The 15,007-nt window shown below is 42.3% G+C and overlaps 1 protein-coding gene across 2 annotated transcripts in view; it reads right to left on the bottom strand.

Moving 5' to 3' along the window:
* The window catches only part of CCNY (cyclin Y), a 207,633-nt gene that overhangs the window by 53,255 nt on the left and 139,371 nt on the right, over positions 1-15,007 (bottom strand). For both annotated transcript variants that reach the window (XM_019652609.1, XM_019652608.1), the window contains exon 3: positions 157-191. In XM_019652609.1, coding sequence (XP_019508154.1) covers positions 157-191 — 35 coding nt within the window. The remainder of the gene's footprint in view (positions 1-156; positions 192-15,007) is intronic.

Below are 15,007 nucleotides of genomic sequence, written 5' to 3' on the forward strand. Positions count from 1 at the left end.
AAACCAAACTGAGCATAATGACACTGCAACATTCTTCACATTGTTCCAAGTACAGACAAAATACATGAACCATTTTTGCCCATCCCAGACACAGTAATTTAAGCTCTCTTCACTGTACAGTCATTATGAAGAACTCAGGGAGACAGCTTCACTTACATGGTTAATGAAGAGACTCTTGCGTTTTTCTCTCACTGTGAAAACAAAAGATGCGACAGAAAGGTTACACGCCTGCATGCTGATACCCTACAGGGGGACTAGGCCTCTGTGTCAGATCCCATCCTTCCACCAACCAATGTACCCAGTTGCTCCATTACCAAATACAAGCATATGTGACCTGTACAGTGCAGGTTTGAACCTGGTTAACAGAGCAAAATATACCCGCTTACACTATGGTATACTAACCAAGTAAATGTAACTAGAATTAACCAAGGGGTAACAGCTTTTCAATAACTGAATGAAATATTAATTAGTGAATCTCATAAAATTTGTACGCATCCAGGAATTTAAGAGAATTAGCAAATAACAGGACTATTGATTTCTAACCGGAGCAGACCCATAAAGGTCCACACTATCGGGTGAAATATAAATAACAACAATAATACCCATCACAGCATTAAAATACTGGGCAAAATGCGTCAGAAATGCTATTAGCATGGAATCCAATTCCTCTCTGCGCTGAGCGCTGAGTGCTGGGGAATCGCCGGGCTTCTGTCGAGGAGGCCTCATGAAGCCTCCTGCAGCACCGTCTCCCTAGGGGAGGCTGATAAAATCCCAACACAAAATACTGTCCTATCTGAGAAGGATTCTCACACTGCTGGCTGAACTGAGTGGCTCCCCTCCTCTGCCCCAGACTTCAGTGTTCCTCAGAATAGGGGCCCTCAGCCCCCTGAGATGTACAAGGGTGATAAGGACCCCAGAGGCGCTTTTTCATAACCTAGTATCACTGGATTTTGCATTTTCTTCCCTGAAGACTTACTTTTGAGGGTATATACTAAACAGTCAACACACTGAGCAGGTCACTGTAGAAGATACATATAAAGAATAGGCTTCCTTCAAGGATATGACATCCTAGGTCCATGAGAATCAATAATGCTACCTCAGCGTGTCCTAAAACTCTAGTACAAATCCAGTTTATCATCTGAGGAGCCCATGCCCCCCACCCCCATCCCCACCCCTCCAGTCCACGTCCCAAATGCAGTTTCACAAGTTTCGAGCCCTCGGGATGACCTGACTGAGGAATCTGGGAATTATTTTCCTAGTTTACATTCCATTCAATTTCCTTAGAAGTCCCACGCTCTCTGGAATGACTGCTGTCCCTCTTCCTATCTCAAAGCTGCTACTCCGGGAACAAAAGCAAAAACCAGCCTGAGGGTACTGTTGGGAGAAGCTGCCTACACCTCTGCAGGCCACTGGCTGCACCAAACACAGCACACAGCCTGCGGGGCACCTGGCCACACCTGAGGCCAGGCCAGCAAGCAGAGAGCTCCTTGGATGCACAAACAGCACAGACTGTGTCTGCTGGGCAGTGTGGAGGCTGCACGATCACTTTTCACCTAACTTGAAATAAGCATCCACATATGAACCATAACAAAAGAAATACGAGGGGCCAACAGGAAGCACTGCGTTTTAACTTCCTGGCACTAAACACTTTGTGTTTATGCGTACATGTGTATCAGTGCATGTGTGTGTACACGTGTGTGTTTTCCTTAAATTATTTCAATACTAAATTATTGTATATCTGCTCAGGGTGTGCTCTAACACATGGACGGGGGAGGTATGACATTTCTATGGTGATTGCCCACTGGCAAAGGAATCTGAGAACACTTTCTATCCTGGCAATAGACCTGACAGGGTTTCCAGCAAATTTCATAGGGGACAGTTAGCCATTTCTAGGGCAGCAAGCCATAGGTTTGAGCAGAGGCTTTGCATCTCTCAGTTATGGGAATCACCTCCGAGGTCACCTCAACACTCTACGTCACCCACCTCCAGCAGATAAAAGGCATCTATGCCTCTAGAAATATTAGAGCTTTTTATATGGGTACTACTGAAAAGATTAGGAATTATTTAAAAGTAGGAGAGAGGGCTGAAATATAGACTTGTCAATGTTTTGACTAAAAGCTTTAAAACAAATAAAAATAAAATCACAGATGAGTAGGAGTATTATAAAAGTGTATGCTATCCTTGCACATCTTTTACAAGGATAAATCTCAGGGAAGAATTAGGTCATTTCCATGAACCCCAACTGGTTCCAATTAGAACAGTGAAAAACAAAAGTTCACCAAGAATATTATTACAAAACATGGAAGGACAAGGTATCCAAGTCTATTTCAGAATAGCTCAGGCACTCACTGTTTTCACACAAATGAACACCTACCTGCAGCCTGCACACCCCTCTACTTCCTTAAGAGCCATTGAACCTGCTAAATCTGATCTGCAATCTGGGTTTACAGGGCCTGAATCAGATACCACCTTTCTGTGTTATTTTGTAATGCCGCCCCTAAGAGGGTCTCTGAAAAATCAAGCCTATACATAATCTGAGAGGCTTTTCCACACGTGTCCCTATGACTGACTTCCTTCTGGATGTCTCCTGGGTCCCCAAACCAACTGCCTGTCCCCACACAAACAGGAAGGATTCCTAACATCCATGCTCATCCTAGGTGACCCTGACCAAAATTAGCCTGGATCCCGGTGGACACTCCTTCCTAGCTGGGCTAGTTCTCTCTCCTGGGAATTTGGAGATGCTGGTTCATGACTGCTAGAGCCTCCCCTGAAGGTATGGGGTACAGAAAAGAGTGAACACAGCACGTCTGATTGCCATGTCTGAGAAGGCCTACTAACTACTTGCAAGGGACGCCCTTAGCTGGCGTCTGGGAACATGGATTTGAGGAGGGTTCCCACCATTCCCTAACTGATAAGAGTGGCTCACTGTGCCAAACTGTACAAACAATATGGTTTATGCTCAACATCTGCTTTCCTCCTGGGAGACTGCAATTCTGGCACATACCAGGCAGTGGCTGCCTACTTAGCCAGTCCTCAATAAAAATCCTGGGCACTGCGTCTCCAAGGGCTTCCCTGGCTAGCAGCATGTCACAGGTCATTACTGAGGGAACCTGGGGCACCCTGTGTGACTCTACCTGGAGAACTGTTGGAAGCCTATACCTGGCTTCCTCTGAACTTCACCCATGCACCTTTTCCTTGTACTGATTTTGTTCTGGTACTTTCTTTACAGTAAGTTACAGCCATAAGTACAACTATATTACGAGTGCTATGGCTCTACTACTGAATCACTGAAACTGGGGGTGCTCTTAAGGACCCTCAACACAGTTGGCATGCAGAGAAGAATAGAGAGCAGGGAGTAACAGGAACAAGGTAGGTAATTCCTTAGTTCCTAAGGAACTTAGGCTTTTAGTCTCTAGTTCCAGTGACTCGCAAGGTTTCTGAGATACTCTGGTACCCTTACAATTAATTATTCCTTTTCCCCTAAGCTAGCTGGAGCAGAATTAAGACACTACCATGGGGAAAAACATAATAAAATAAGTGGAATCTCTTACCCTGGTATCACCAAACAAAGACAAATAAAATTACCCAATCCTAAATCTGTTTTTAAAATAAATTTGAAACCACTAAGGCCATTAATTAGCCCTGAAATTCAAATGGCTTTAGCCATTTTATGTAATGGTACAAGCAATATGCCAACTGATATATCTGATATTGGCTTTAATCATTTTAAAGCCTAAATATTTTTTGTTACTAAAAGCATATATCAAAATCTCTGGAGTTTTCAACCTTCCTACATAACTGAAAGCATTAATAGTCTACTAACAGTCATATTTGCTTTGCTGGAATAACAGGCAATCTGTTTTTGATATGGATCATAAATCTCACTTCCCGGGGAGAGGAATAATAGCGGTCTCCTTTAATCCCATCTATGATGGTTTATAAGGAAGATTTTTAATTAGCTAATGCAATAGTCCATAATGACTTAAATAGAAAATATACTAGAGGCTTTAAAAATAAGCCATCTAAAATCAGCAAAAACACTACCATTGGCATTAAAAGTCTTTTCCCGGTAAAAAGGGGAGGAGTAAATGGTAGTGTTTGCAATGAGGGATTAAACAAGCATCACTACGATTGCCTGGGACACTCCCACTCTTAAGAATACAACTTTCTGAAAAAAACCTAATGCCTAAACATTGAGGATTTGTTAACAATCTAAATGCAATTTCAACTAACCTCTTTTACAGATAGGCATTTAAAAAACTACCTTGGTTTTTCCCTTGTTCCATTTTTTAAAATAGCCTTTCCAATGGCAAGTGTCAGCCACCATTAGCCATAGGATGTTAGGACTAAAGAGGTCCTAAAATGTAATCTGACATCCTTCCTTTGAAAATGAGGATACCGCCCACACAGGCCCAGATAAGGAGTTACCAAAGGGGGAAGGCAGTGTGCTGGGCTCCTCAGGCCCTGCCTCTGCACACACTCCCTCCTAGGGCAGTGCCACTGGGGCCTGGAATCTGAATGAAATGAATTCCACTTGATAACAGATTATTAGGATCTGCTATGAACACAGCTAAGCCATTCCACAAAGAAAATTAACTTAGCTTATTAATTACGCTGATGGGAAGGACCGGCAGGACACACAAGTAAGAGGCTGCAACAATAAGGTAAAGAATTACGGAATTTTGTTTTGAGATATAAAACTGATGGCTGAGGTAGCAGAGACAATGTAGACCATAAAAATCTGGTTCAAAAGAAAAGGTTTTATTTTCTTTTTCCCAGTGGGTAGCACAAATCAGGCTTTGAACAAGCAAAAATTTAACATTAATTTTTCTTAAAATAAGTTTGAGAATACCATATAATTCCCCTGGTTTTCAATAATTCAATGAATTCATTATTACTTAATTTAATTCAAAATAAAACTGTTGTGCCCTGCTAGGAGCGTAGCACGAAGGTAGATGCAGACATACTCAGAATCCTGCCCTGCTGACCTCAGGGCCTGACAAGGAGGTAAGTCATAAATGACTAGGACACAGATTGGCAGGAACACTGACCCCACACCTTCTGGCCTGCACTAGGCATCCAAGTAAGGTCATCACTTCCCCCAAAGGCTCACCTCCTGCACCGCAGGAGGGCACCGCCTCCCAACAACTTGGCCTACTCTGAATTATTCTGGACGTGGGTTTATTTCTAAACCTGGGCAAGACAGACTTCAGTACATTCAAAGTGAAGTCTAAGCAAGCAAGGAAGATGAAACAAAAATGAAATGAAAAATTTCAAAGATGTCTAGGGCAGACCAGCTGTGGAGAGCAGAAATTCCAGGGAAGAGAACAGGAAGCGGAAGTAGGTAGAGCTTAAGGAGAAACCATTCAAAGAGCAAGTATCTATCCAACAAACTGTCAACTGACTTCAGAGGTTTTCTGTTTACCTTGGAGAAAACCCAGCGCCAGACGATTTCCTCAGAAGCACAGAAACCTAAATAAAGTGAATTCTTTTAAAATTTTTTCTGATTATAAAAGAAATGCACGCTTACTTTGGAAAAACTGGAAAACAGGGTAGTAAAAAGAAAAAAATACAAATTTAAATTTGGGTAATACAGAGAAACATAAAAAAATATATATCATCCAACAACCCAGAGATACCACTATTAATATTTTGGTGTGCATCTTCTCAATGTGAATTATTTCTCTATGCATACTTACGCAGATGTGTTATATGCATTCCTGAAAATTAATATTTATATGTAAATATATGCAAATATACATATGCATATATATAAACAGTATTAGTAATACTGTGTATTTTTCTGTCTGTGTGTTAGCATTTTTATTGGTTGTATAACAATTCCTTAATACATAAAGGTATTCATTCTTTGTTACATGCATTACAATATTTTTCACATTTGATGGTTTAACTTTTAGGATGCATTTTGATGTAAGTTTTCATTTTTAGGCAATTTCTTCCATTGCTGTTATAAACTTACATGCCTCCTTCACCATTCTGAGATTAATACTCACTTGTATTATTTCTAGATGTTTTTCATTACAGTTGACCCCCGAACAACACAGGTATGAACTGGTCCACTGATATGCAAATTTTTTCAACAAAGACGGTAAATGTTTTCTCTTATGATTTTTTTCATAATAACGTTTTCTTTTCTCTAGTTTACTTTATTGTAAGAACACAGTATATAATACATATGAGGTCTGACAATTAAGTTTGCAAACTCATCCTAGAAAAAGTGCTACATACCTCATTGCTGACTATCACTATTGTCACCTTCAAAGTACTCCCCTTGGGAAGCTATGCACCAATGCCAGCGCCTAGTCCACCTTTCAAAGCAATTTTGGAACTCTTTGCCTGGTATGGCTATCAGAGCTGGCATCATATTGCCCTTGATGTCCTGAATGTCATCAAAATGTCTTCCTTTCATTTCCCTTATCTTCAGGTAAAGAAAGAATTTATTGGGGGCCAGATCAGGTGAGTAGGGAGGGTGTTCCAACACAGTTATTTGTTTACTGGCTAAAAACGTCCTCACAGACAGTGCCGTGTGAGCTGGTGCATTGTAGTGATGGAAGAGCCATGAATTGTTGGTGAAAAGTTCAGGTCGGCTAACTTTTTCACACAGCCTTTTGAGCACATCCAAATAGTAAACTTGGTTAATTAACTGTTTGTCCAGTTGGTACAAATTCATAATGAATAATCCCTTTGATATCAAAAAAGGTAGCAACATTGTTGCAACAAGTTCAAGAACTTCATTGTCAGATCTCATATAACATACAAAATATGTTAATTGACTGTTTATGTTATTGGTAAGGCTTCCAGTCAACAGTAGGCTATTAGTACTTAAGTTTTGGGGAGTCAAAAGTTACACGTGGATTTTCAACTGCGCAGGAGGTTGCCGCCCCTAACTCCCACACTGTTCAAGAGACAACTGTATGATCATCACAGTTAACTTACCACTACCATAGTTAACCCACCAGAAATTTATTCTGGCACATGGTGGTGAGGTTATCCCTTGATTTTTTTTTTTAGATGAGATTCAAAGTGCTGTGTATACTTTCAAAAAGGACTTCTATCAAATGCGGGCTGCTGCCATTTCAGGCCTGACCTATTCCTGTTTGCTTCCAGGGTGTGCGGAAGCAATTCTGAAATGGGAGGGTCAATCTGTCTGTATCAAGGAAACACGGACTGAGAACAGGATGGACATGGGTGCAGCCGAGCCCACCTCCACCCTTCCAGTGGTATTCACCACTTCTCACCCTGCTTAGACCAGTGTTCTTGTGTGGGGCCCTACAGTCAGCATAAAGAAGGACTTGAAACCTAAGACAAGCTAAGAAGATGGCAGAGACCCAGGTCAGGGAAGAAACTCAACCCAACTGAGCAAATGAGAACCTGAGAATCAACACTCCAGAGTAAGGGCTGCACTCACTGAGAACTGAAGCTGCCTTGAGTACTGTGCTCACTACTTTGAGGGAGTACACCTTCGGTCTTCCTGACAATCTCAGAAGAAGGTACTAAGTCCATTCTACAGATGAAACAACTATGGTTCAGCAACACCATCTGGATCAGATGCACAAGACCATACAGACAGTGATTGATCTAAGCTTGTAGCTCTAGGAAGTTGATTTCAGAAGGTTGTGCTTTTAATCACCACTATCTTTGGGAAATCTTTACAAGGTATTATTTGTTCTTACATGACTAATTCAGATTATTAAAATTCAGCTGCCTCCCCAGATGTCATGAGGCAGCTGACCAAAAACATCAACCATGAAGGTTGGTTATAAACATGAGAAGCTGTGAAAAGTACAGAAAGGGTTAGCCGGCGCTAACTGAAGGGGGGGGAAGGTCCTCATAGTTCAGAACGGAGAACTGAAGAATAAGTGACTGAAAACAAGAGTTTATCGCTACCAACTAACAGGTGAGAGGGTAGAGAACACAGCCATGGTTGAGAGGATACCAAGCTCCACCCCAGTTGGGTGAATGACCACCCCAGCCTTTGTGCTGGGTCTTAGCTCACTGAGCAATTTTCTGACGACCGAATCCAGGGAAAGCATACTTGTAGGTCAAGAAAGAAGATACAGTAAAAGGCTTATTGAGAAAAACTGACATTCTGGATCTAATTTGATTTCAGCTGAGTTTGAATTATGCAAGCAGCTGTCTCCAGACTGGACGGCCCAAGGGATCAGACATTGGAGCAGGGTGATGCTTCCAAGAATTGCAAGCCACAGAGTATCTCCCCCACCCCAGGCCTCCCTCATCCATTTAACTTACAGCGCTTAGCGTGGCCAAGAGACCCTGCACTCCCATCCCTACCTCTCACCCCCCTCCCCTGCCCTGCGCCTCAAGAGATTATTACAGAGATAGGAATGCAGCGCTGAGGGTAGGATGGTCATGCCACGGTCAGACCTGGGAGAGGGAAGTCCAAATGCACAGCCAAGGCCTAAAATACCTATATTCCCCTGCCCCAAAATAATGGGTGTGTCTTTTTAATGAAGTTAGGGAAGGTGGAAGAAAGTGATGTTGCAGCATAAAACAGAAAGCCACCTAGGCAGGGACACTGTCACAGTGTCATGGCCTGTCTGCTGAGAATGACTCCCAACCTTCATTCTTTCATTACTTCATTCAGTCAATCCCTTTCCTTTACAAGGTTCTTCTATGTGCTAGCCTCTGAACTTGGTACAGAGGATGCAAACTGGGGAAGACACAGTCCTTATCCTAAAGCAACATGGAATTTAGTGGATAAATAGACCCGCTATTCCTTTATTTACAAAGCATAAAAAAGTCACCTTCACAATAGAGGAATATACAAACTACACTGAGTTTAATGCCACTGATATTATGGTGTATCTTTATTCCATTTGCCATTCAGAAAGAAAAAAGAAATGCTGCCAATGACAAGTCATTGCCTGTCCTGTGTTACGGTTGGGGAAACGTGTCTATGGGAATGGATGAAATGTGGGGAAGTCGGGAGTATCCTGTAAAGAGGCTGGCTTTGGGCTAGCATGGCACTGTGGACAGAGGATATTGAGTCAGTTGCAGTCTGACAAAGCAGAAGGACCAGAGCAGCTCAAAACTGGGGACGCACAGTGGGAGGTGGAGGAGGACTGGCAGGGAAGGCAGAAAGGGTAGGAGGGCAAAGGCTGCACGTGCCAGCTCCCGGTCCCCTGTGGGTGAGTGGGAACCGATGGAAGACAGTTTGAGCAGGTAGGAACCGGACTGCGCCTGAGTTTCTGAGCACTCCTTCTGGCAGCCACGTGGAGGAAAAGTAAGAGGAGATGGAGGTGGGACGGCTGGGAAAGGACAGTGACTATACACCAAGAGAGGGAGATGGGCTGTGAGTCATGGTGCTGAGGGAGAGAGCAAGAAAAGGGATACTGCACAGTGAGAGGACAGATGGGATGGAAGACACTGATCATAGGACTCCTGCATTGCTGGCTGGGGACCCAGACTGATAGGGTTTATCCTTAAAAAAACAGGTGATAGGGAGAGGAGGCAGGCAGGAGAGGAAACATGGCAACTTCTGATTTGGACATGACAATCCTGAAGGGGGTCTGTGGAATCGCCAAATGGGGTGTTTACTAAGCAACAAAAAATATGTATGGGGAACATGCTTACAGTGTCAAAACGGGGGTGGTGTCCCCTTACCTGAGGTCCTGGGATAGGATGGCTCAGGGGAGTCCCAGATGTTAGCACTGAGGGGCCCAAGTACCTGCTTCACAGGTAACAAGAGCAGGCACTGAGCATTAACTGTGTGCCCAAGACATCATCCTATTGCCTCAGGTCAAGAATCTTCTGAGGTGACAAATATGATTACTGTCAATTTACAGGAAATTACTGGGTTGTCGGAAAAGTCATGATGTATTTTTTCTGGTTTTCGTTGCAAAAATGGGTCATGACTTTTCCGACAACCCAATATAACCCATGACATCACCTGACTAATAAAGCTAACTAAGGACAGACAAGGGCCTAAGTTCAGTCCCAGGGCCCAGGTTGCCAAACTGGAGACAAAGGCTGATCCCCTGCAAGCTGGGGCCGGCCACGGGCTGCAGGTGGTCACAGCTGGGCCACCACTTACTCATATGTAATGACCTTTCACTACTCTCCACCTCTGACATTTCTTGAGCATCTACTCCCGCAGACTAGAGGGAAAAGAGAAGGTAAGGAAATACTGGTTCTTGTAATTCTATCCCTGAAATGATCTGGTCAAAGAATAACTCAGGGTTGGACTAAAGCAGCAGTTTGAAACCAGGTGTTCAAGGAGGTCTTGAAGAAGCTGGGGTTCCCCACCTACCTCCTTTGTCACAAGGGCCTTTCTCCCTTTCCACAGAAAAAGGCATGCCAACCCACTCACCCAGCATGAAAGACCCCTCCCAGGGCACCAGACACAGGGACAAGGGAACACTTGGGTGAGGCAGTGTTCCTAGAACCCGCAAAAGTGAGAAGCTACTATAACGGGGTGAGAAACTCTTTTGTTAATCAAACGGATTCCAACTCCTTACTGTAAACAAAACTGAAGGAGAACATAACTGAATTATAGCTGATTATTAGGAATTATTTTAGATGACAAAATCCTTGGAGATTTTTTGATATATAAACCAGATGGAGCAGAAAGAATTTAGGGATATTACTATATCAAGACTCCTTTTAGCCCCTTCTATTTATGTAGATGAACAAAGTTCCTCAGCACTTACATCTATAGGAACAAAGAATCTGATGATGACCAGAGCCTCCTTCCAGTTAATAGTATTCATCCATAAGCATCTCAGGAAGAAATGTGTTCCTAAAAATTATTTCATCTTCCTATTTAATAATTACTCATTCAAATTTTGATATATTTGTGTTGTTTTGATCAACTGAGGGCTAATGATAATAATAATGACACCTCAAGCCAGAATTTATTTTTAACATTTAGAAACATAATTATGAAAAATATTGGGCTGTCGGAAAAGTCATGACGCATTTTTGCAATGAAGAACATAGAAAAAAATACGTCATGACTTTTCCGACAACCCAATAAAAAATTAAATTTAGGTCTACATTTTCACAGAAGTATGACAGTGTGATGACTTCTAGAAATAAAAATATATTACATTAGGATAAAACTTTATGGACAAAATGGCAGGGGGATACAGGTTCAAGATAAAAAAGAAATGATACGCAATTTCCCACTGTCAAAGAAGAGCATGTTCATACATTTTTAAATGATTGATGGTGAATTATCAGATCACTATGGTATTGAGATTTTATTTGAAACATTTTTTAAAAGGATAGTTTTATTTTAAAGTATCATGTTTACAATACATCAGAAATTACATCCTTTGCTAGGATGAAAAATTTTTACAGTCAACATAAAAATGTGCGAGGGAGTTCATAGTTTTTCAAAATTATTTTCCATGGTACATAAGCAAAGGAAAGACAGTAGGAAAATCACTGGTGGAAAAGCTTTGGGCTCCTGTGGATTCTTCAATCTCTAACTGCAAAAGTATTCCCTATGGGACGTGATAAGCCACGAGAAGACACACAGAGTGACTGACAGGGAGCTGGAGAGAGGAGCATCCTGGAACAGTCGCACAAGATGGTGATAATGAGAACTGGGGACATAAAAAAATCAGAGAGGTGACAACAGGAAGGGCATGGAATGCCCTGATGGAAGAGATCCCCATCAGGGCCCAGGGATCGGCTACTGCTAAATGTCAGATAAAAGGAGTACAGAAAGGTTGGTTGTCTTATGATGTGCAAGTTCAGCGCTTCCCAGGAACAAAAACACGACCTAAACAAAGGCAGGCCACGAAACATGTTTTCAATTTCAGCATTTCTGAAAGAATGTGTAAAGAAAACCATGGCTTATAGTTTTAGTTTTGAATTTTAATCTTTATACTTTGGCTTTAAGTCACTCAAGGGACAATGAATTTTATACCTTTAATTATTTCAAGGAACTCTTGAGAAACACACAGAGAGAGAGAGAGAGAGAGAGAGAGAGAGAGAGAGAGAGAGAGAGAGAATTTTTGTCCAAATTCTTTTTAAGGCAAAGAACCTCTAAAAACCATATTAATTAAAATTTAAAAAGAGATAGTTTGGCTGTTTTCTCCTGATACTAGTAGGCTCTGTCTTTGAAAACAGTGAATTAAAATAGTACAGAAAAGGAAAAGACACTTGAAACAGTAATTCTTTCCCACAAGCACAAATGACAGCCGAACACCCAAGGTGGGCCAAGCAAACTGATATCTCTCTCACCTGGCACCTCCACCACCACCCCTGCCCCATGAGGAACCTCCAGTCCCTTCTTGGTTGAATGGCACTCATACAAAGACATTCTGCAATCACATCCCATTTGTGTGAAAAAGTGCCTGACGGAGCAGCCAGTCTGGCATTGGACAGAACATCCCTAACTCCAGCCAGCTGGGGAGGTCTAATTAGGCAAGCACTCCATTATCATTCTGGTATGCTTCCAGTCTCTTTTTGAACACCAAAAAAAGGTCCAAGTCCAGCCTAGATCTCTTTGATATCAGAGGAAAGGAATTTAGCAGTCAAGAAACTCCTAATGCCTTAATGCAGGTACCATCTAAATCAGAATAATGAACACTTGGCAGGTGGGGGGCACGGCAGACAGAGCTTGTTTGTCAGGCCACTGAAAGCTGGGGAGGAGGGAGGCTGAGGGGTCTGCAGAGCAGAGAGCTGTCAAGGCAAGAGCATCTGGCTGTGACTCCAGGAAGCAGCTGCCCTAACATAACTGTCATCACCCCAGTAGCAGCCTCCTACCCCCAAACCTATTCTAAATTGCTAAAGGATGACATCAACCTGAAGAAGAGAGGTCACCAGATTCAAAAGAAAGGGACCTAAAGTGTGTTGTGTGCCTTATAACTGCAGATTACCAAGTAAAAAAAATTGGTCAGTGGGACCCACAATTCTGAACTGTTCTGGTCCTCTTAGTGTGTGTAGTGGTGGTGGCGTGCATGGGGGGCTGTGGTCCTCACGCAAGTTTAAGCAAGCAAGCAATATAATCAGATCTGATTTACAGGAAGTCTCTCTACCTAGCAGAAGCATAGACTAGGACTGGAAAGGGATGCAGGCAGAGGGCAGTCAGAGGCTGCTGCAGTAACCCAGGTGAGAAATGATGTGTCTGAACTAAACTGGCAGGAATGAGAAAGAGTAGTCAGACTCAAGGGATATTTAAGGGGTAAAAATTAATACACTGTCGATTACCTGGATGCAATGGTGTGCTGCCTTTAAAAAAAAGAATGACCTGATTTGTAGCATTTGCCAATTTCCATGGTGTCAAAACTCCCAAAATGGCTATGTCAAACTCCCAACATGGCACTGAACTTGGAGCTTGGAAGAAATGTGCACAATCAGCTCCGACTGCCAGTGTGAGTCGGCTCCGCCATCACTGCCAGATGTGAGAATTGGGAAGAGAGAAGAGTAGGAGAATTCAAGGCCATCCCTGACTTGGGGAACTGAGCAGGGTGGGAAATGCAGGGGGTTAACTGCAGTTACTAAGCTCTGTTTGGGACACACTGAGTCAGAGGAACCTACAGCCTCCCTTGTAAAGATGTCCAGCAGGCAGCTGGATCTATGGCTTTTGAACACTGCAGAGAAAAATCGGGTTAGACATTAGAGTTGACATGGAAGCCACAAGGAACTGTGTGCAGGCCCAACATACAGGAGGGTAAAACACAGAACCTTAGAAAATACTAACATTGAAAGGATGAATGGAGGAAAGGTTGATGATGATATCTGGGAAGGACCTTCAAGGAGGGTTTCTCAGGACAAATTCCCCAAATAGCCAATTCTCTGATAATCAATTCACCAAAGAATCAATTCATTAAAGTTATCAAATTTGCCTATTGTTAAAACCTAGTTCTTTTCATTATTTATAAAGCAATTGTTCATTAGATGGACTTGTTTTCAGTGAACTGGCCTGTTTGAAGATAGGAAGCCAAAGGAGAAGGAACAGTCAACGGCAGCAAGCACTACAGGAGAGGTCAAGGGCTAACCGAGGCAAAGGCCCTGGGGCAACCTTACCACAGGCCCGCCAGAACGGAGGTGGTGGAAGAGTCCAGTGGAACAGTGAACGGAAACACAAGAAGGAGAGATGGTATAGAAGCTTTCACTAAACAGAGGAGAGAGGAACACCTCAGAGAGGGAGACGGTTGTTTTTCCTTTCCTTGTGTTAATCTGTGAGACTCAAGCAGGTTTATACGTTGAATGGAAAGCTCCAGCATTTAACCAGAAATTAAAGCAATAAGCAGAAGGGTCAGAGTAATTGATACCCTGATGTTCCAGAAAAGGAATCAAGAATGAGATCTGGAGTAGAGGTGACAGGGAATATATATATACTTCCCTAACTCTTTCTGGAGCAACTCTTCTGTCAGGTTAGACAATCGCTGAATTTCCTTTTACCATGACAATCAAGGTATGTGTCATCTACTTAGAGGCTCTAATGCAACTCCATGTGAATCTAGTTAGAAAATTTTCAGAATGATGTTGGTCTGAATTCACTGGAAGCAAGAACCAAACCTGAAAGTATGCCAACCATGTAACTTGTTTCCACAGCACTATCGTTAAATGCAAAAGAAATGTGTGATTCTCATTTTTCATCATCCCAAACCGTCATCCTCACTGTCACTTTTCTTCCCTTGCAATATCCTCCCACTCCCAATGGATTCCCACTTCACCGGGCCAAGAAAAAAATGTTTTGTTTTTACCCAATACATTCAAAACTTACCTCACAAGTATTTAAAGCCTACAATGCTTTATTCTTACTCTTGGAAACACTGATTTTTTTTTTTAATAAATGCACCAAATTCTCTCAAATTAAGTTAGTGGCCTGCTTAATTAAAGATCACCAATATTATATCAGCATTATACCATGTCAAAGTTATTACCTAACCATTATCGAGGAGTTACCAGTTCTTATAATGCACTTATTGTCTTAAATATGTTGAATTATTTTCTAGTCAATTGAAGATCTTCTCTAAATTAGAGTTTAGCAATTTGCCAAAAGAGT

Source organism: Hipposideros armiger, unplaced genomic scaffold (genome assembly GCF_001890085.2).
Source record: "Hipposideros armiger isolate ML-2016 unplaced genomic scaffold, ASM189008v1 scaffold_183, whole genome shotgun sequence".
NCBI classification, from domain to species: Eukaryota; Metazoa; Chordata; class Mammalia; order Chiroptera; family Hipposideridae; genus Hipposideros; species Hipposideros armiger.